The 20,988-nt window shown below is 42.1% G+C and overlaps 1 protein-coding gene across 6 annotated transcripts in view; it reads right to left on the bottom strand.

The window, feature by feature from the left end:
* Window positions 1-1,213: 1,213 nt before the first annotated feature.
* pfkpa (phosphofructokinase, platelet a) overlaps window positions 1,214-20,988 on the bottom strand; it is a 32,863-nt gene continuing 13,088 nt past the window's right edge. For 2 of the 6 annotated variants that reach the window (XM_024374714.2, XM_024374715.2), the window contains exons 10-22: window positions 20,297-20,422; window positions 19,828-19,892; window positions 19,110-19,179; window positions 18,531-18,677; window positions 12,191-12,261; window positions 9,708-9,795; window positions 7,124-7,276; window positions 4,701-4,865; window positions 4,275-4,336; window positions 3,882-3,993; window positions 3,665-3,764; window positions 2,636-2,741; window positions 1,214-2,156 (exon numbers count right to left, since the gene is read on the bottom strand). In XM_024374714.2, the coding sequence (XP_024230482.1) occupies window positions 1,997-2,156; window positions 2,636-2,741; window positions 3,665-3,764; window positions 3,882-3,993; window positions 4,275-4,336; window positions 4,701-4,865; window positions 7,124-7,276; window positions 9,708-9,795; window positions 12,191-12,261; window positions 18,531-18,677; window positions 19,110-19,179; window positions 19,828-19,892; window positions 20,297-20,422 (1,425 nt within the window). In that variant the 3' untranslated portion in view covers window positions 1,214-1,996. Of the gene's footprint in view, window positions 2,157-2,635; window positions 2,742-3,200; window positions 3,207-3,664; window positions 3,765-3,881; window positions 3,994-4,274; window positions 4,337-4,700; window positions 4,866-5,460; window positions 5,614-7,123; window positions 7,277-9,707; window positions 9,796-12,190; window positions 12,262-18,530; window positions 18,678-19,109; window positions 19,180-19,827; window positions 19,893-20,296; window positions 20,423-20,988 lie in introns of all 6 variants that reach the window. The other 4 variants (XM_024374713.2, XM_024374712.2, XM_024374708.2 and 1 more) reach the window with 3 other exon arrangements.

The raw sequence follows: 20,988 nt of genomic DNA, 5'->3' as shown, positions 1-20,988 counted from the left end.
TGATACATAACTAGAGAGAGGACCCTTCATTTGCAACCTTTAATCAGCCCGATGAGATCAGGTGTGTGTGTGTGTGTGTGTGTGTGTGTGTGTGTGTGTGATTTTACAACAGAAAGAGGGGAGAAATGAAAGGTAATGACTATTGATTACCTATGAGCATATGACCCCACAGGCTCTCCCTCTGCATTCTTATATCAACTCAAATTATTGGAGTTGCTAATTTCGTGCTGTAGGAGGGTCAGAGAAGCAATGGGAGAATAATACCTCCCTCTAACCCGAGCCCCCATCACTGAAGGTGAGGAAAACAATATGATGATGAAAAAGAGAGCGCTTTTGTAAGAAAGCATGAGTGACTTATACTGTAGTTTAATGTATCATATTAGTTTGAGTTAAAGCTGATTCCCAAGGGAATAAAGATGGTGGTTATGGGTAACTTTTATGAGTAGAATTCATATTTCGTGTTGCTGACTGTCACTTTGCAGTGGTCTTAGCCCTCTGTATACACGCTCACATAACTGCTTATGATTAGCAAAGCAAATCCATTTAGGTGTGAAAAAAATTACCCTATTACATGTATACACATTTAATACACCTCAGGGAAATTGAAATTCCCTTTAAATTAAAAGATAAATTCATTATTATGGTGGCTATGTAGACATATAAATTCAGGCACACGCTTTCATGTCTTTTTAAAAAAAAAATATATATATATATATATATATATATATATTTTTTACAAGAGCCCATGCTCTGAAATGGTTCTGAATGGAATAGGTAGAAATTGTAGGGAGCTTGTTGGAAAACGCCTAGTTGGAAAATGTAGCCTCGGCTACACTGCAGGTAATGTTATAGTGAACAGAGACAGTACTTTGCTGCCATCAGGTGGCAAAGAAAATAAAACCAATGAACCCAATGACGCATCTAATGCATATGGGATCTTATCGATTCATCATCAGTGCCTTATTCATAAAGAGTCTCAGAGTAGGAGTTCTAATCTAGGATCAGTTTTGTCTTTCAGATAGTAATGAATAGATTACATGAACAAGGAGAACCTGATCCTAGATCAGCACTCCTACTCTGAGATACTATATTAATACAGGCCCAGGAAGGTATAATGAAACCCATTGCATAAGGCTTTTAAAATGACTTTTTAGTATGTTTGAGTAAATACACAAGTATGTGACCATTAATACAACAAATGCAACGACTTCAGTTCCTTTGTATTTCCATGTTTAATAATGTTTATTGTGTGGGGAATATTGGCCTTACACATTTAAAATTAATGGTGCATTACATTTGACTCCTACTTTTAAGTAGTGTCTAAATAGTAGTTGTATAATATATCCATGTTTCAAGCAAATTAACATGAAGTTAAAACAAAAACAAAACATTTGTGATGTGAAACTCACAGCCAATATCAGCATTGTATTTCAATCAGTCTTACAGGTACGTAAATATGGCCAGTAACTTCACACTGGCAGATCTACCGTATGGTGTTACCTATTCTCAGACGGGTTAGTCTTGGGAACAGACATCAGGGTGTGACAGGAGGAAGGAGAAAGTACAGTTCAACACAAAGGGTCACTGATTGACAACACAGCCACAGTGACTGACAAGGGCAGGGGACAGACATGACGACTGAGTTGTCGCATAGAAATAGAAATTGCCAGTGGTCTGAGGGGGTATGGGTTGTTGGAGCAGGCGGGTCAGTGTGAAAACAGACAGAAGCACTGGAGTTAGGCTGGAGAGCTCTCAATGGTGACAGATAGACATTCCTAGTCCTACTGTATACGCCGGTTTGTAAATAAAACAAAAACAGGAGGGACTTATACAATGGGGACGAATGAAAGACAGACAGAAAAATAAACAAAGTGACTGATAACTGACCAACAGAGGACTTTTACGCTGCTATTGATTGTTGCTAGTTGGTACTCTTTTACGCAGACAGCCCCCTGTTCTAAAGGGGACAATCAGACAGACCTATGACAACAGATGCTCACATGGCCCCGGAGGGGTCCGACTCCTTGGGCTGGATGTTGCGGACCACGTGCTCCAGCTGGCCAGAGTCAGATACGTCATAGCTGGTCTTGTACTTGGCCAGGATCTTCATCAGGGGGCGGAGCTTCAGCCACCACTGTTCCTTAGGGATCCTGTGGCTGCAGGGGGACAGACAGAGAGGGAGAGATTGTACAGTTGAAGTCGGAAGTTTACATACACCTTAGCCAAATACATTTAAACTCAAGTTTTTCACAATTCCTGACATTTAATCCCAGTAAAAAATCCCTGTCTTAGGTCAGTTAGGATCAACACTTTATTGTAAGAATGTGAAATGTCAGAATAATAGTAGATAGAATTATTTATTTCAGCTTTTATTTCTTTCATCACATTCCCAGTGGGTCAGAAGTTTACATGCACTCAATTAGTATTTGGTAGCATTGCCATGAAATTGTTTAACTTGGGTCAAACGTTTTGGGTAGCCTTCCACAAGCTTCCCACAATAAGTTGGGTGAATTTTGGCCCATTTCTCCTGACAGAGCTGGTGTAACTGAGTCAGGTTTGTAGGACTTAAGGTGTAGGTGTTACTGTCAGGGGGTGCTGTACAGTGACAAAAGCTGTCAGAGGTAAAGTGACCTACACAAAGTCAGTTTCATCCTTCAGCTGTACGACGGGCTGGAAGACCAGGGCCCTGCGACGCATCCCCAACAGACAGCACGTGTCTTCTGTGTTGGCAAACACTCTCCCTACAAAACAACAGTCAGCAGTCACACACTCATCCATGGTTTATATGCCACTTCACGGTTATGGTCCAAGTTTCCAGTACATTATTATGGTAATGGTTGTTAAGTCAACTTCCTACAATTGGAATGTCACTATACTGTCTACATGGATCTAGGATAATGTTTGAATGGGAAAGGGGAATACTGTTCTAATTTAGGTTTGACAGAAGGAAACATCTAGGAGTCTTGCAACAGTGTGCTGAATAAGAGCAAACCAAAGAAAAATACACAGTTCCAGAAATTATATCAAAATATAATACCTGCTCTAGTTTTTTTTAACAGAACCTCCAACTGCTACAAACACCAACTAAACTCTATTTGAGACATGTAACACTACAAGGGCATGATGGGTAAAGGGACATGGAACTAGATCTAATGAAATAGATGGTCATGGAGCCAGAGTCAATTAATTAAGTAATTTACCTTCATCTTATGTCATCCATGTGCACAACAAATAGACAAAAGACAAAGAAGAATGTAATGTTTTAACGTTAGCCTTAATCACGAAACTAGTATAGTACTTATTTTACTATTTATTTACTTAGTAAATAAGTAATTTTTTAAATTTTTACATGTGGTATGCACTTATAGTGCAGTATAAGTGCAATTGTCACATTTATTATGGAATAGTTACTTGCAATTTCATCATGCAAAGTGTCCAACATAGTCCTTACACATTATATTAAATAACAAATACGCTAATGAACCCGGAGGGAATTTGAAATCTGCTTTGTGATGGATGCATTGTGAACAAAACTACCGAAAACACCCAAAAAGTTATTGAAGGACTCCATGACAGATCCAGGTAAAGGTGCTGCATCACGATCACAATCTTCTCTGAGGACACTAGGAATCTACTGGCATAACTACAGTCTTTACTACTGTACCTTGTCTGAAGGTCTCGTTCATTTTCTTGGTGAGCCATAGCATGGCTTTGGCCGAGATCTTTGTCCCAAAGTTGCGGTCGAAAGGAGATGGTGCCCCTCCCTTTCAAAACAATCACAACAGCTGTCACTATATTCTCCTCTTCTCAAAAGTAGTGGACAATATAGGAAATAGGGATCTGTTTTGGACGCAACCACAGAGTATTCTACGGTTACCTACCTGCTGCATGTGTCCTAGTACATTCTTCCTGCAGTCGAACACTCCTCTCCCTTCCTCAGAGTACAGCTGGTAGATGAAGTCTGTCGTGTAGTTCTCGTTGCTGTTCTCATTTCTGCCACACCAAAATGAGAATGAGGGAGTGAGTGAGGGAGTGAGTGAGTGAGGGAGTGAGTGAGTGAGGGAGTGAGTGAGGGAGTGAGTGAGGGAGTGAGTGAGGGAGTGAGTGAGGGAGTGAGTGAGGGAGTGAGTGAGGGAGAGAGGGATTGAATGAGACGGTGAGTGAGTGGATACGTCCCAATTATCTCTCCTTTCTCCCAAAGTGTACACTTTTCTCTTGCCTTCACCGAAAAGGAGATATTGGGACAAATCCAGTGAGTTAGTGCACTGCGTTACCTGAGGACCAATCCTCTTTGAATGGCTCCCTTCATCTTCTCTGTCAGATGCTCAACGTTGGACTGAAACAAAACATGCTACGAGTCAGTGTTCCTTCTCTTGACCAGCAAAAAGCATAACTGCACTTTAAAAACATTGATCTATATTGGGCACAAATCCATTCTGTTCCACTTACACATGCTCTACTATAATACTGCACTGCTAGCCAAATAGAGCAACTTGAGTATCTTACCTAAACAACAGTCTCTGCAAAGGCAGATGGTCATAACCTGAGGTTAGCTGTTATAACTGCTTAGGACATATTCCATTTACAGTATGTCATGGTTATGAGACTGCTATGAGGGTTCAAGTTGAAGGTTTGGGAGAGGTTTTTCTGAATTAACTTGCACATATATTCCTGTTTGTTTAAGTGTGCGTTTGTCTCACCTGAAGGTCCCTGATGTCAAAGGGTTCTTCGTAGATGTAGGCAGCGTCCGCCCCAGCAGCCAACCCCCCGACACTGGCCAGGTACCCACAGTACCCTCCCATGGTCTCAATGATGAACACACGCCGCTTGGTCCCGCTGGCAGACTGCTTGATGCGGTCGCATGTCTGACACACACAAACACACTCGCAGAGTTAGACAGACGCCGACAGCATTAGTTGGGAGATCAAGTGAACAAACACTCCATTCCAGGCAGACTACTGCCACAACAGAAGGTGCTAAAAACATGTGAACTCGTTTTCTTTCTCATTCTGTTCATACATAATAAGTTGAGAATTCCTGGATTGTTCACGACACACATCTGAAGTGAATAAGTCAACCCAGGCTTCGTGATAGTACATCCCTCATCATAGCGTTACTCCGCCCTACTCATAGCAGACAACCATAAAGCATTCTGATACTGCCGCAGGTCATTGAGTGGTTATGATACCACGACACGGCTTGCTTGCTATACTAAGCACACATAGGCCCGTTCGTTCTAAAATGTTCTATTCACCAAAAGACTGGAGACCTGCAGAAGGCTAAAAACGTATATACCGTTTAGTGGTAAACATGTTACATTACATGCAGTGTGTGATACTGTCTAAACATTGCACATCTAAATGTTGTGATATTTTGTAACAGAGGTAAAACATCTAGAAGAGAGATTTCAATCGATAAGACATCAAAGTAGTGTGATCTTAGCGGGGGTTTGTCCCTTACCTCCACGATGGAATTGAGGGCTGTGTCTGCCCCAATACTAAGGTCAGTGCCAGGCACATTGTTACTAATGGTGGCAGGCAGCATACACATGGGGATGCAAAACTCCTCATAGCTGGACCGAGCCTCATACAGCTGCAGAAGACACTCAAGCGCCTGAAGCAGTAGGCAGTAGTACAACACGCATTAGACAACCAGGGGGAGACTTCTGACTGAGAGACGGTCGAACACACCTCTCGGAGACACTGATCGAGTGTACCCTGCTATTCCGGGCTCTTTCCGTGTGATAGCAGCTATGGCTTCCCATTGGCAGAGAGGGGGAGGGTGGGGAACGGAGGGAGGGAAGAGAGAGGGAAGGATGGAGGAAAAGGCTACGGTAAGGAGCTGGGAGAAGAGGTAGGGAGGTGAGAGGAGGGGGTGGAGAGGTTGGAGGGTTGAAAAACGAAGGGATTCATCTGATGGAGAGGCAGAGAGAGGTCTGTTTGGGTTTCGCAGCTCAATGCAGCTGGTGACACTGCCTACAGTACCTCAGCCAATAGAAACGGTGGCTGGAGGCGGGGCACACAGGTGGCAGGACAAGCACGGGTCAAGTCCACAAACAGAGGATGAGGATGATGACAGAGGGGGGGACGGAGATGAAGGAGGAAGAGATGTCGGTCAACTTGTAGCCCAGACTGGACCTCTGCCTTGTCGTTTCACAACATGCTGTTTGGACTGCATACAACAACGTTGTGATGTTGTGCCTAACTGCTGTATACAATCCTTTAAAAATCGGACTCTTGTACAGTAACTCTTTGTAAAAAATGAAACGAACTGGACATGTTCTGGCGGATGAATAATCACTAAAGTATTTAACCGTGTGCAAAAAAAAAAGAAGAACTGTTCACCATTTTGCTGTAATCTTTACACAAAACACTTACTAAGGGATCGTTCTAAAAAAATGTTTTATGCAAACCTAGCAATAGCACACACGTAGTATCAATGTGAGAGCTTCAACAGCTACTAACTACTTAGCTACCACAACCTAACAACTACAGCATGTTAGTTTGTGCCTTTTAGAGGGTAAAAGAGCATTCTATTAAACACTAAGCAGTGTAAAGCCTGAACGTTGTTGACCATCGGTCTTTGTTAATGAGGTAGGTACACACACAGTCAAGGGGCAGGCTGGAGCAAACATGGTGGCACCACGACACATAGGTACGGTCAAAGCATGCCTCCATGTCATTACGCACTTACCTGGGAGTGCTAGGGACAACTCGGCTTTGGTTTACCAGCCATCCAATTTCCCCTCTGGGGATCAATAATGTTAATTCAAATTCAAACTATGTGTAATGAATGCTTATCTGTTAGTTATAAACTGAGGGAAATATTTAGCCAACATTCACTGCATGGTTGTTAATTTCAGAAACGGTGTTATTGAATCAATTGTTACATTTAGTCAAATTTAGTACAGTAGATAAAATAAAACATTTTCCTATTCAGGTCCAAAACCTTTTGCCCTGTCAACTGTATCAATGCAAATAGCTGATCGTGATAGCTGATTGGCTGATGCTGGTAAATGGAAGGCCGAGGGGGTTGGTCCAGGTCAGCGTTGCCCCTTTATGTGATTGGCTGAGCCTACCAGGAAGTAGGTGTGGCTATCTCTTTTTTTCCCAGCCTCGCTTACATCAGTGATGGCGTTCAGAGCTGTGTCAGCGCCAATGCTGAGGTCTGAACCCGGCACATTGTTGGAGACAGTGGCTGGCACCATGACCATGGGCACACAGAACTCGTCATATTTCCCACGGGCTTCTAACAATTCCATGAGTCCCAGGTAGGCCTGCAGGGCAGAGCCAGAGCCAGGGGTTTTAGTTACGAGATGGTGCTGATAAAGCAGACTGACAGTCAGGGAGGAGGAGACATGAAAGGATGCCAAGGGAGAGCCAAGTCTATCACAACGGACAGCAGCGTGAAACAGACAGGTACCACTCCAGACATACACACACACAGTGTTCCTACACATGTGTGCATACACGCGCACAGGCACACACACACAAACTCAATTGAACACACTCTTACATACACATATATAGAAAGCTGGTGAGCCTAGTGCACAGGTGTGCGTGAAATGACGTGTGACTTAATGTGCATTCTGTGTTTTCCAGTGGGACCAAATTATCACTTATCTTTTAAGTTTCAGACCGTTGGTTCACTATTCATTTGAATGTTTTGAATGCCTCAACTAAAGGATCTATTCTAGGTTTTGAACTGAAATCAAAAACGGAACAATGAACCAACTGTTTTTTTCGAATTCTTAAATTGAACTGATTATTAATTTACTTATGCACTTGATGCAACAACAAGTACCAAATAATGTGCATGGCTATGCATTAAAGCAGGTGGGTACGAGCCAACGCTACAAAGAAGCAGATTGATGGAAAGGGTTGGCAAAATCAACATAACAATGTTTTCTATGATGAACTCACACAATAAACATTACAAAGTTATATATTAGTTATATATACATATTAATCCTTTACATCTACAGTATAATACATGTGAATGATTCATTTGAATCATGAATTTAATTACAAATACAGAGTACCAGTCGAAAGTTTGGACACACCTACTCATTCAAGGGTTTTTCTTGATTTTTTTTAGTATTTTCTACATCGTTGTAGAATAGTGAAGACATCAAAACTATGAAATAACACATATGGAATCATGTAGTAACCAAAAAAATCTAAATATATTTAATATTTTTCAAAGTAGTCACCCTTTGTATTGATGACAGCTTTGCACACCCTTGGCATTCTCTCAATCAGCTTCACGAGGAATGCTTTTCCTGCAGTCTTGAAGTAGGTCCCACATATGCTGAGCACTTGTTGGCTGCTTTTCCTTCACTCTATGGCCCAATTTATCCCAAACCATCTCAATTGGGTTTAGGTCAGGTGATTGTGGAGGCCAAGTAATCTGATGCAGCAATCCATATCTCTCTCATTCTTGGTCAAATAGCCCTTACACAGCCTGGAGGTGTGTTGGGTCATTGTCCTGTTGAAATACAAATGATAGCGCAAACCAGATGGGATAACCAGATGGGATGGCATATCGCTACAGAATGCTGTGGTAGCAATGCTGGTTAAGTGTGCCTTGATTTCTAAATAAATCCCCCACACCATCACACCTCCTCCTCCATGCTTCACGGTGGGAACCACACATGTGGAGATCATCCGTTCACCTACTCTGCGTCTCACAAAGACACTGCGGCTGGAACCAAAAATCTCCAATTTGGATTCATCAGACCAAAGGACAGAATTCCACTGGTCTAATGTCAATTGCTTGTGTTTCTTGGCCCAAGCATGTCTCTTCTTCTTGTTGGTGTCCTTTAGTAGTGGTTTCTTTGCAGCAATTCGACCATGAAAGCCTGATTCACGCAGTCTCCTCTGAACAGTTGATGCTGAGATGTGTCTGTTACTTAAACTCTGTGAAGCATTTATTTGGGCTGTAATCTGAGGTGCATGTCAAGTAACTCTAATAAACTTTCCCTCTGCAGCAGAGGTAACTCTGGGTCTTCCTTTCCTATGGCGGTCCTCATGAGAGCCAGTTTCCTCATAGCGCTTGGTGGTTTTTGCAACTGCACTTGAAGAAACTTTAAAAGTTCTTGAAATTTTCCGGATTGACTGACCTTGATGTCTTAAAGTAACGATGGACTGTCATTTCTCTTTGCTTATTTGAGCAGTTCTTTCCATAGTATGGACTTGGTCTTTAACCAAATAGGGCTATCTTCTGTATACCACCCCTACCTTGTCACAACACAACTGATTGGCTCAAACGCATTAAGGAAAGAAATTCCACAAATTGACTTTTAACAAGGCACATCGGTTAATTGAAACGCATTCCTGGTGACTACCTCATGAAGCTGCTTGAGAGAATGCCAAGAGTATGCAAAGCTGTTATCAAGGCAAAGGGTGGCTACTTTGAAGAATCTCAAATTTAAAATATATTTTGATTTGTTTAACACTTTTTTGGTTACTACATGATTCCATATGTGTTATTTCATAGTTTTTATGTCTTCACGATTATTCTACAATGTAGAAAATAATGCAAATAAAGAAACTCTTGAATGAGTAGGTGTGTCCAAACGTTTGACTGGTACTGTATATATTGTAAAATACATGAAAAATGTGTAAAAAATCTAATCTAACACAAAGCTCGAAATTCATGAAATAATAATATCTACTATATAGCAAAAACAACAGGCGTCAACATACCTCGAATCCTCCGATAACTAACAATGCATTTATGTTATGTGCTCGCATCTGCTCAGCAATTTTTTCAACATGCTTTGCAGGGAGAGTTCTGAAAAAAGAAAATAGGATAAAGCAACAGAAGAGTTAGACAGTTTTACATTTAGTGTGTGGGGTGGGGAGGAGACCCTACCTGTGTACTGTAAAAAATAATTGCACTTCAGCATGGTTTTGAGGCACAGTCGATGCCACCCTGGGCTACGAGCCAGAAGGTCGAGGGTTCACTGACCACCACAGTCGAGTTCACATTTCCTGCCCGTCTCATTACACTACGATCAGAGCCGGCTGCAGACAATAATCAGCTAGGGGGAATCCGTTTTTCTACATTTTGATGCTATATTTATAATTATATAAAATAAATGCAATGATTTTCCACCAGCGGGTTTCTGTGCCAATGCACCACACACAACCAATAAGCAACGCATAACTGCATACCGATTACCGACTCCGAGCGCTTCATCACGGTTTGTATTTTCAACACCACAATCAAATGCAGTATGACAATCTCGACTTACAGAAAATACATACCTCTCTACTCAGTATCAAAGGCTTGGCAAACTCTGAATGTTATTAAACTTTCTGGTGTTTTGTGACAGATGTTTCTTTCCATTCACCGAATGGCCCGGAGTGGAGTTTGGATGCTGAAATGATATTAGAATGGAGTCGAATGTGTGCCGGTAGTCTACAGGAGACTTTTGAAGTAGCCTCATCAGCTTGAAACATTATGACTGGTTGCGTTTATGCCACACAAAAAAAAAGGTCATACATTTTAAAAGTTAAAGATGTACTATGCAGAAATCGCTCAGCCGTTTCCTGGTTGCTAAAATTGTAATAGTTTGTCTAATTTCAGTTTGTGACAAAACAAGTAAGTATAGTGTAGAAAATCATTGTACCATCTAAACTGCTGTGAAATATATTTTCCATAACGCAAACAAATTGTGTTTCCGGCTGTTTGAAGCTGGTGTACAAAGGAAAAAAAAACACAAACTAAAGTTAAACACGGGAGGCATAGAAATAGCGCACATTGAACATATCTAGCGCTTCTTAGAATTGCTTTCAATGCAAATGACATATATATATAACTCATATTTCTATGTGAATTTGGTCGGTTCGCCCAAAAAAAGTTACATATTGCAGCTTTAAATGACAAATATTTTATATTGAAACATTAGGTTCTAGGTCGAGGAACAGCCGCTCGGATCGGAAAGGAAGCAGAACGCTTGTTAAGCTTTCCTGAATAACTGGGCCTGCGGTGCGCATAGATAGGCCTATGAGGCCGAAGGACAACTTGGAAGAATGATGATGGGCAACAGACAGCGCATCCATATCAGAAGTAAAAATACAGACCGATTGTCCTGTACTGTGCCTTTCTGGACTGTATAATCTGTTGAGAGTAGACCCACAACTGTTCCAAATGGAATTAATGGAAGTAAACATTTAAATAACAGGGCTTTTGTGCCATTATTCAAATTACATTTTCACTGCAGTTTACAGCCTAGAGTAGAATTGTACTCAAAACAATAATTGTACAAATATTCATTGCATTGCAGTGTTGTAGGCTATTCTAGGTAGGATAATTATATTGTCCCATACACAATTATTTCACTGTATAACAGATTTCACTGTATAACAGTCAGCGAGAGAAAAAAATACAATACAGGCTGACTACTAGCATCTATCGATTTGCAATGTCCGATAAACAGAATGTCTAAATCAACTTAAAGTATATACAAAATGAGTTTTACAGCAACAATTCAAAAGGAAAGTTACAGCCCCCAGCATTTTTTTTTACCGTTTGCGATTCACAATTTATTATGTTGATTCCCATCATTCGATTCACGGGATATAACCAAACCCCAACTGCATGCACATCAAAGAATTGTTAAAAAATATATATACTTTCATAAAAATGTAATTTACTTTTTTTTTTTTCTTTTTTTTTTACTATTTTGAGAAATGTGAAGAGGGGCATCCGTTATATATCAAATGAAATGTGTATGGCTTAAACAAGATCAATACGGGAGCTTTTTGAGCTGTGTGTCTCATGTGTTTACTATTCTTTCATGCGCAATGACGCACCAGCCTCTCTGCTGCCTATCAGCTACTCTTCTATGTTTTTCTTGTGGATTCATATTGAACATTTGTGCAGATTTGAATGACTTTCTATGCGATGTGACTGCTAGTTAACCTATTGCAGATCTGGACAAACGATCCACCTACCGCTATTGTCACTAAGCATAGAGGGCAGGATAGAGTTGACTGTATAGTAAGCGTACAGAAAAGCGCAGCACATAAGGGAAGTACCAAAACACCTTGATAGGGGAAATGTGGCTATATGGAAGAAATTATATAGCTTCTCTAAATGCTGTATTATAAACTATTATAATATTATAATCAAGTGAGTGATATTATATCAAATAAGTTTGCATTTGGGATGGAGACTTTACCGTTTTGTTCCCAACAGAGATCCACCTTGCCCTGTCCATCCTCCGACATCTGCCCATTTGATCTCTTTTATCTGAAGGGACAAAAACACAATCAAAACAAAACAAATCACATTGTATTGGTCACATCCACGTTTAGCAGATGGTGTTACTGGATGTAGCGAAATGCTTGAGAAAATATTGGAGCCTACTGTAACTTGTATTGGTTGCCCTTACAGTTGCTTGCGAAAGTATTCACCCCCTTGGCATTCTTCCTATTTTGTTGCCTTACAACCTGGAATTAACATGGATTTTTGGAGGTGTTGTATTGATTTACACAACATGCCTACCACTATTTATTGTTTGTGAAACAAACTAGAAATAAGACAAAAAAACAGAAAACTTGAGCGTGCATAACTATTCACCCCCCCAAAGTCAATACTTTGTAGAGCCACCTTTTGCAGCAATTACAGCTGCAGGTCTCTTGGGGTATGTCTCTATAAGCTTGGCACATCTAGTCACTGGGATTTTTGCCCATTCTTCAAGGCAAAACTGCTCCAGCTCTTTCAAGTTGGATGGGTTCTGCTAGAGTACAGCAATCTTTAAGTCATCCAACAGATTCTCAATTGGATTGAGGTCTGGGCTTTGACTAGGCCATTCCAAGACATTTAAATGTTTCCCCTTACACCACTTGAGTCTTGCTTTATCAGTATGCTTAGGGCCATTGTCCTGAAGGAAGGTGAACCTCCATCCCAGTCTCAAATCTCTTGAAGACAAACAGGTTTCCCTCAAGTATTTCCCTGTATTTAGCAAAATCCATCATTCCGTCAAGTCTGACCAGTTTCCCAGTCCCTGCAGAGTAAAAACATCCCCACAGCATGATGCTGCCACCACCATGCTTCACTGTGGGGAAGCTACATTTTAGTAACATCTGAACAAAGTACCTTCTTCCATATGTTTGGGGAGTCTCCCACATGCCTTTTGGCGAACACCAAACATCTTTGCTTATTTTTTTCTTCAAGCGATGGCTGTTCAAGTGGTCCTATGGACAGATACTCCAATCTCCGATGTGGAGCTTTCCAGCTCCTTCAGGGTTATCTTTGGTCTCTTTGTTGCCTCTCTGATTAATGCCCTCCTTGCCTGGACTATTAGTTTGTTGTGGTGCCATATTCTTTCTTTTTTTTATAATGGATTTAATGGTGGTCCGTGGCATGTTCAAAGTTTCTGATATTATTTTACAACCCAACCCTGATCTGTACTTCTCCACAACTTTGTCCCTGACCTGTTTGAAGAGCTCATTGGTCTTCATGGTGCCGCTTGCTTGGTGGTAAACTACTGAAAGAGCTGCTTCCTGTGCTTGGCCCTCCTATGTTGAACATAATAAACGTCCCTCTGTCCACCGGATGTGTATTAAACTCACTAAAAGTGGCAGTAATAAAGCCTCTCTTGAAAAAGCCGAACCTTGACCCAGAAAATATAAAAAACTATCGGCCTATATCGAATCTTCCATTCCTCTCAACATTTTTAGAAAAGGCTGTTACGCAGCAACTCACTGCCTTCCTGAAGACAAACAATGTATACGAAATGCTTCAGTCTGGTTTTTGACCCCATCATATCACTGAGACTGCACTTGTGAAGGTGGTAAATGACCTTTTAATGGCATCAGACTGAGGCTCTGCATTTGTCCTCATGCTCCTAGACCTTAGTGCTGCTTTTGATCCCATCGATCACCACATTCTTTTGGAGAGATTGGAAACCCAAATTGGTCTACACGGACAAGTTCTGGCCTGGTTTAGATCTTATCTGTAGGAAAGATATCAGTTTGTCTCTGTGAATGGTTTGTCCTCTGACAAATCAACTGTACATTTCGGTGTTCCTCAAGGTTCCGTTTTAGGACCACTATTGTTTTCACTATATATTTTACCTCTTGGGGATGTCATTCGAAAACATAATGTTAACTTTCACTGCTATGCGGATGACACACAGCTGTACATTTCAATGAAACATGGTGAAGCCCCAAAATTGCCCTCGCTAGAAGCATGTGTTTCAGACATAAGGAAGTGGATGGCTGCAAACGTTCTACTTTTAAACTCGGACAAAACAGAGATGCTTGTTCTAGGTCCCAAGAAACAAAGAGATCTTCTGTTGAATCTGACAATTAATCTTAATGGTTGTACAGTCGTCTCAAATAAAACTGTGAAGGACCTCGGCGTTACTCTGGACCCTGATCTCTCTTTTGAAGAACATATCAAGACCATTTCAAGGACAGCTTTTTTCCATCTACGTAACATTGCAAAAATCAGAAACTTTCTGTCCAAAAATGATGCAGAAAAATTAATCCATGCTTTTGTCACTTCTAGGTTAGACTACTGCAATGCTCTACTTTCCGGCTACCCGGATAAAGCACTAAATAAACTTCAGTTAGTGCTAAATACGGCTGCTAGAATCCTGACTAGAACCCAAAAATTTGATCATATTACTCCAGTGCTAGCCTCCCTACACTGGCTTCCTGTCAAAGCAAGGGCTGATTTCAAGGTTTTACTGCAAACCTACAAAGCATTACATGGGCTTGCTCCTACCTATCTCTCTGATTTGGTCCTGCCGTACATACCTACACGTACGCTACGGTCACAAGACGCAGGCCTCCTAATTGTCCCTAGAATTTCTAAGCAAACAGCAGGAGGCAGGGCTTTCTCCTGTAGAGCTCCATTTTTATGGAACGGTCTGCCTACCCATGTCAGAGACGCAAACTCGGTCTCAACCTTGAAGTCTTTACTGAAGACTCATCTCTTCAGTGGCCCAGGAGTGGGAAGGTGAACGGAAAGGCTCTGGAGCAACGAACTGCCCTTGCTGTCTCTGCCTGGCCGGTTCCCCTCTTTCCACTGGGATTCTCTGCCTCTAACCCTATTACAGGGGCTGAGTCACTGGCTTACTTACTGGGGCTCTCTCATACCGTCCCTGGGAGGGGTGCGTCACCTGAGTGGGTTGAGTCACTGATGTGGTCGTCCTGTCTGGGTTGGCGCCCCCCCTTGGGTTGTGCCGTGGCGGAGATCTTTGTGGGCTATACTCAGCCTTGTCTCAGGATGGTAAGTTGGTGGTTGAAGATATCCCTCTAGTGGTGTGGGGGCTATGCTTTGGCAAAGTGGGTGGGGTTATATCCTTCCTGTTTGGCACCGTCCGGGGGTGTCCTCGGATGGGGCCACAGTGTCTCCTGACCCCTCCTGTCTCAGCCTCCAGTATTTATGCTGCAGTAGTTTATGTGTCGGGGGGCTAGGGTCAGTTTGTTATATCTGGAGTACTTTTCCTGTCCTATTCGGTGTCCTGTGTGAATTTAAGTGTGCTCTCTCTAATTCTCTCTTTCTTTCTCTCTTTCTTTCTCTCTCTCGGAGGACCTGAGCCCTAGGACCATGCCTCAGGACTACCTGACATGATGACTCCTTGCTGTCCCCAGTCCACCTGGCCGTGCTGCTGCTCCAGTTTCAACTGTTCTGCCTTTTTATTATTGGACCATGCTGGTCATTTATGAACATTTGAACATCTTGGCCATGTTCTGTTATAATCTCCACCCGGCACAGCCAGAAGAGGACTGGCCACCCCACATAGCCTGGTTCCTCTCTAGGTTTCTTCCTAGGTTTTGGCCTTTCTAGGGAGTTTTTCCTAGCCACCGTGCTTCTACACCTGCATTGATTGCTGTTTGGGGTTTTAGGCTGGGTTTCTGTACAGCACTTTGAGATATCAGCTGATGTACGAAGGGCTATATAAATACATTTTATTTGATTTTTGTGCCCCTTGCTTAGTGGTGTTGCAGACTCTGGGGCCTTTCAGAACAGGTGTATATATACTGAGATCATGTGACAGATCATGTGACACTTGGATTGAACACAGGTGGACTTTATTTAACTAATTATGTGACTTCTGAAGGTACTTGTTTGCACCAGATCTTATTTAGGGGCTTCATAGCAAAGGGGATGAATACGCACCACTTTTCCATTTAACATTTTCAAAATGTTATTTTTAAAATTTCAATGCAGTGGAGCGCAGCAGTTAATGTCATCCCCTGGTAATCTCTTTACAGTCGTATGGTGTTGTTACGTGCACTGAGTGTCTTGAGAACATACAGTTGAAGTCGGAAGTTTACATACGCCTAGGCCAAATACATTTAAACTCAGTTTTTCACAATTCCTGACATTTAATCCTAGTAAAAAGGTAGGATGTCTTAGGTCAGTTAGGATCAACACTTTATTTTAAGAATGTGAAATGTCAGAATAATAGTAGAGAGAATTATTTATTTCAGCTTTTATTTATTTTATCACATTCCCAGTTAGTCAGAAGTTTACATACACTCAATTAGTACTTGCCTTTAAATTGTTTAACTTGGGTCAAACGTTTTGGGTAGCCTTCCACAAGCTTCCCACAATAAGTTGGGTGAATTTTGGCCCATTCCTCCTGACAGAGCTGGTGTAACTGGGTCAGGTTTGTAGGCCTCCTTGCTCACACACAATTTTTCAGTTCTGCCCACAGAATTTCTATAGGATTGAGGTCAGGGCTTTGTGATGGCCACTCCAATACCTTGACTTTGTTGTCCTTAAGCCATTTTGCCACACAAAGTATGCTTGGGGTCATTGTACATTTGGAAGACCCATTTGCGACCAAACTTTAACTTCCTGACTGATGTCTTGAGATGTTGCTTCAATGTATCCACATAATTTTCCTGCGTCATGATACCATCTATTTTGTGAAGTGCACCAGTCCCTCCTGCAGGAAAGCACCCCCACATCATGATGCTGCCACCCCCATGCTTCACAGATGGGATGGTGTTCTTCAGCTTGCAAGCATCCCCCATTTTCCTCCAAACAGAACGACATTATGGCCAAACAGTTCTATTTTTGCTTCATCAGACCAGAGGACATTTCTCCAAAAAGTACGATCTTTGTCCCCATGTGCAGTTACAAACCGTAGTCTGGCTTTTTTATGGCGGTTTTTAAGCAGTGGCTTCCTCCTTGCTGAGTGGCCTTTCAGGTTATGTCGATATAGTACTCGTTTTACTGTGGATAGAGATACTTTTGTACCTGTTTCCTCCAGCATCTTCACAAGGTCCTTTGCTGTTGTCTCCTTCCTGAGCGGTATGACGGCTGTGTGGGTCCATGGTGTTTATACTTGCGTACTATTGTTTGTAAAGATAAACATGGTACCTTCATGCGTTTGGAAATTGCTCCCAAGGATGAACCAGACTTGTGGAGGTCTACAATTTTTTTCTAAGGTCTTGGCTGATTTATTTGGATTTTTCCATGATGTTAAGCAAAGCAGTGAGTTTGAAGGAAGGCCTTGAAATGCATTCACAGGTACACCTCCAATTGACTCAAATGATGTCAATCAGCCTATCAGAAGTTTCTAAAGCTATGATGTCATTTTCTGGAATTTTGCAAGCTGTTCAAAGCCACAGTCAACTTAGTGTATGTAAACTTCTGACCCACTGGAATTGTGATACAGTGAATTATAAGTGAAATAATCTGTCTGTAAACAATTGTTGGGAAAATGACTTGTGTCATGCATAAAGTAGACGTCCTAACCGACTTGCCAAAACTATAGTTTGTTAACAAGAAATTTGTGGAGTGGTTGAAAAACAAGTTTTAATGACTCCAACATTAGTGCATGCAAACTTCCGACTTCAACTGTAGCTGCACATAACCCTCTCTAAGAAACCTGTGCATAGCTGTCTAAGAGACCTACGAGGGGATTCTAAACTCACCAGTGATTATTGTCAAATACAGCTATCTAGGGACTACTGGGCAGGTGCTTCAAATCCATGTACTGAACTGTTCGTGTTACCGCAGTGAGTTTAGATCCAACTAAAGCTGAGACTGAGAATTTCTAGTTCAGTACAAGTAGGGAAAGACCAGTAGAACTAGATTTACAAGATACATCATGGTCTTTCATTGGAATGAATCCTCTTTTATAAACGAATAGCACTGGGGTACAATAACAAAACAAGCCTACTCCAGTGAAGTATTTGTATTACGCGTCAGCCATGTCACGTGGCCCCCTGTTGGTGCAGAGTGGTACTGCTCTTACCTGGGAGGGGAGGTGACATCATTGACCAAGTAATTGATTTACAGTAATCTGGTCAGATTATCCTACTGCTTGTACTCTCTATCAATCACCTCAACATTAACGGCCATGGAGTCAGTGGACGGCTAAAGGTGACATGTTCAACTGTCAGCTAGACTGTCAGCTAATCTAATCTAGAGTACATTATTGTAAGTGAATCTCTGAGTCTGTGTGGCATCTTCTAATCCAAATTACATGTGTTATAAATTGTTAGAAGAACATAAGAATACAACTTGTTTTGTCTGTTTATGATTACCTGTCCCTTGTAGAATCCCTCGAAGCCATCGTTGACAGCGAACATCTTGTGTCCCTCAGAGATGCCCACCCTGACGGCAGAGCGGACAGCAGCGTTCATGCCCGCTGCGGGGGCTCCAACATTCAGCACAGCAATGTTGAAGTTACTCTGCAGGGAAAAGGGGAACAGGATACACCATTACCAAAACTGTCAACTGAAAAAATATATATATATATATTTAACTTTTAAGCAGGGGGTAACAGAGCTAGGTTGGGAAGGGGGAAAGGGGCAACAGAGCTGGGCAGGGAGATAATTGTTTTCTGGCCCTATGCACACATGTTAAGGCTAGGTCATTAGGCATACCCCCTGCTAGCTCAGACAGAGATAGACCACGCTGACACATTAGAATGTTAGAAGAGGCAACACTGATGAAAAACAGTCTCAACACTGGAAAATGAACTTGGAGTGTAAGTCGTGTGCAAAATAAACATCCTTCCTGTTTCGATTTTACAGGAATATGGGGAGGGGAAACTTGAGCAAAGATAAAACAATGTTGGCTTTCTATCACCATGCAGGACTCATGACCTGTGATTGACTTACATGTGGGAGTTCTGATTCTAGTTTACGGTGAGCCAGGAGCTTGTATGTCTTCAGATTGTTTTCAAAACTCCTGCAATCAGACAAAAAAAGGGAAAGATGTCTTACAATATAGATATTACACAAATACAGAGGAACAGAAATCCACTTAGGCACATTAGCACAAAGTGAGACCAAATGAATGATAGAATAGGGCCCTACAGCCCGTTCAATTGATCCTAGCATTCTGTTAATAAGTGGAGCCGGGAGTGATTCATGACACCGTGACCAGGAACACCTCTAGGTTCGGAAGTAGTTTCAGGTTATAACTAGGGTCCAGAGTGTTTCCTAGCCAGATCAGGTGGTCAGGAAAATCTCCTGTCCCTAATAATAACAAGTTCCTCAACATTAACCCACTACTTTTATACTGTAAATGGGGAAACAATGTCCTAACTGGTGAAGAGGATGTCCCTCAGTGAACTCCAATCATTCCAAACTGGGTGACCCTGACGTAATATAGTGATCTAATTTACTGCCTGACCAGGTCCTTTCATGCTGGCTGCTGCTCTCTCTGTGTATGTATGTGTGTGTGTGTGTGTCAGTAGCCCAGTAGGTCACGTGTCAAGAGGCCTACTAACATCAGCACGAGAAACGGGTCACTGTCCCTAATATTTCACACTGGGCTGGTGGTTGTGGCTGTAGCTGTACAAAGCCACTACAGTGGTTGGTGACGTGGCTGTACCTGCCGCGCAGCTTCACAGCCTCTTCGAACTTCTTCTCATCCATGGCTTTCTGCACCTCTTGAGTCTGGTGAACCAAAGCAGATTCATATTTGCATGCAAATTAGCAGACGCTTTTATTCCGAGTGACTTATACATTTTTCTAATGTGTATGCGATTCCTGCCTTAGTAGGACATCAAGTCGATGCAATCTAATGGTACGTATCTAGGTAAGATCAGAAGGGTTTGCAGTGCAGTCATTGAGAGCTGCTCTGTGAAAGCAACCGGCAGCCACATGCCTTGGATAGCAATTAACCAAAAAACACCTCGCTCAGAGAACAAAACAACATTCATCATTCACCCACTTGATGCACTTATATTTCCCATCAGGCAATTCTCTCATTCCTCCATGTGTGTTTGTGAGTGTGAGGGTGCGTGTGCACGCGAGTAGCAAGCTGCCTTGTCCTGGCTACAGTACTCTTGTCTACCTACCATCTGTACACACTCCATGAGAGGAAGTCTCACCGCCTGGTTTCCACACAGAGAGACCACACAGGCCGGTGTATTCGCTGTAGTCTCCAACAGGGCAATGACAGCCTCCACACCCATACGACTGGCCTGGAGAGAACACGCAGCCACACATAATAAAGATAGGAAAGATGCCACAGCCAGAAACTTTTCTCCAGAGCAATGTACAATACACTGAGTGCATGTTAGTACATGTACAGAATGTGATCCCTGTTGGGATTCAAGACATTGGCAATGCTAGGGTAATGCTCTTAGCAACTGAGCCAAACGGGACCACATTAAACATATACTGACATCTCTTCCTCTTTGGGGTGGCAGCGTAGCCTAGTGGTTAGAGCGTTGGACTAGTAACCGGAAGGTTGCGAGTTCAAACCCCCGAGCTGACAAGGTACAAATCTGTTGTTCTGCCCCTGAACAGGCAGTTAACCCACTGTTCCCAGGCCGTCATTGAAAATAAGAATGTGTTCTTAACTGACTTGCCTGGTTAAATAAAGGTAAAATTAAAAATAAAAAAAATTAAATTTGCCTGAGCTCACACAGGGATTAGCGCCGTCCCTCTCTCTGTTTCCCTCACTCTCCCTCATGCTCTCTTGTTTCCTCTTTTCATTTGTTGTATTTCAGAGGATGTAGGCAAACTGGAAGAGCTTGCCAGCCCT

This window comes from Oncorhynchus tshawytscha, linkage group LG16 (genome assembly GCF_018296145.1).
Source record: "Oncorhynchus tshawytscha isolate Ot180627B linkage group LG16, Otsh_v2.0, whole genome shotgun sequence".
Taxonomy (NCBI): domain Eukaryota; kingdom Metazoa; phylum Chordata; class Actinopteri; order Salmoniformes; family Salmonidae; genus Oncorhynchus; species Oncorhynchus tshawytscha.
This window is presented reverse-complemented; position numbering and strand designations above follow the sequence as displayed.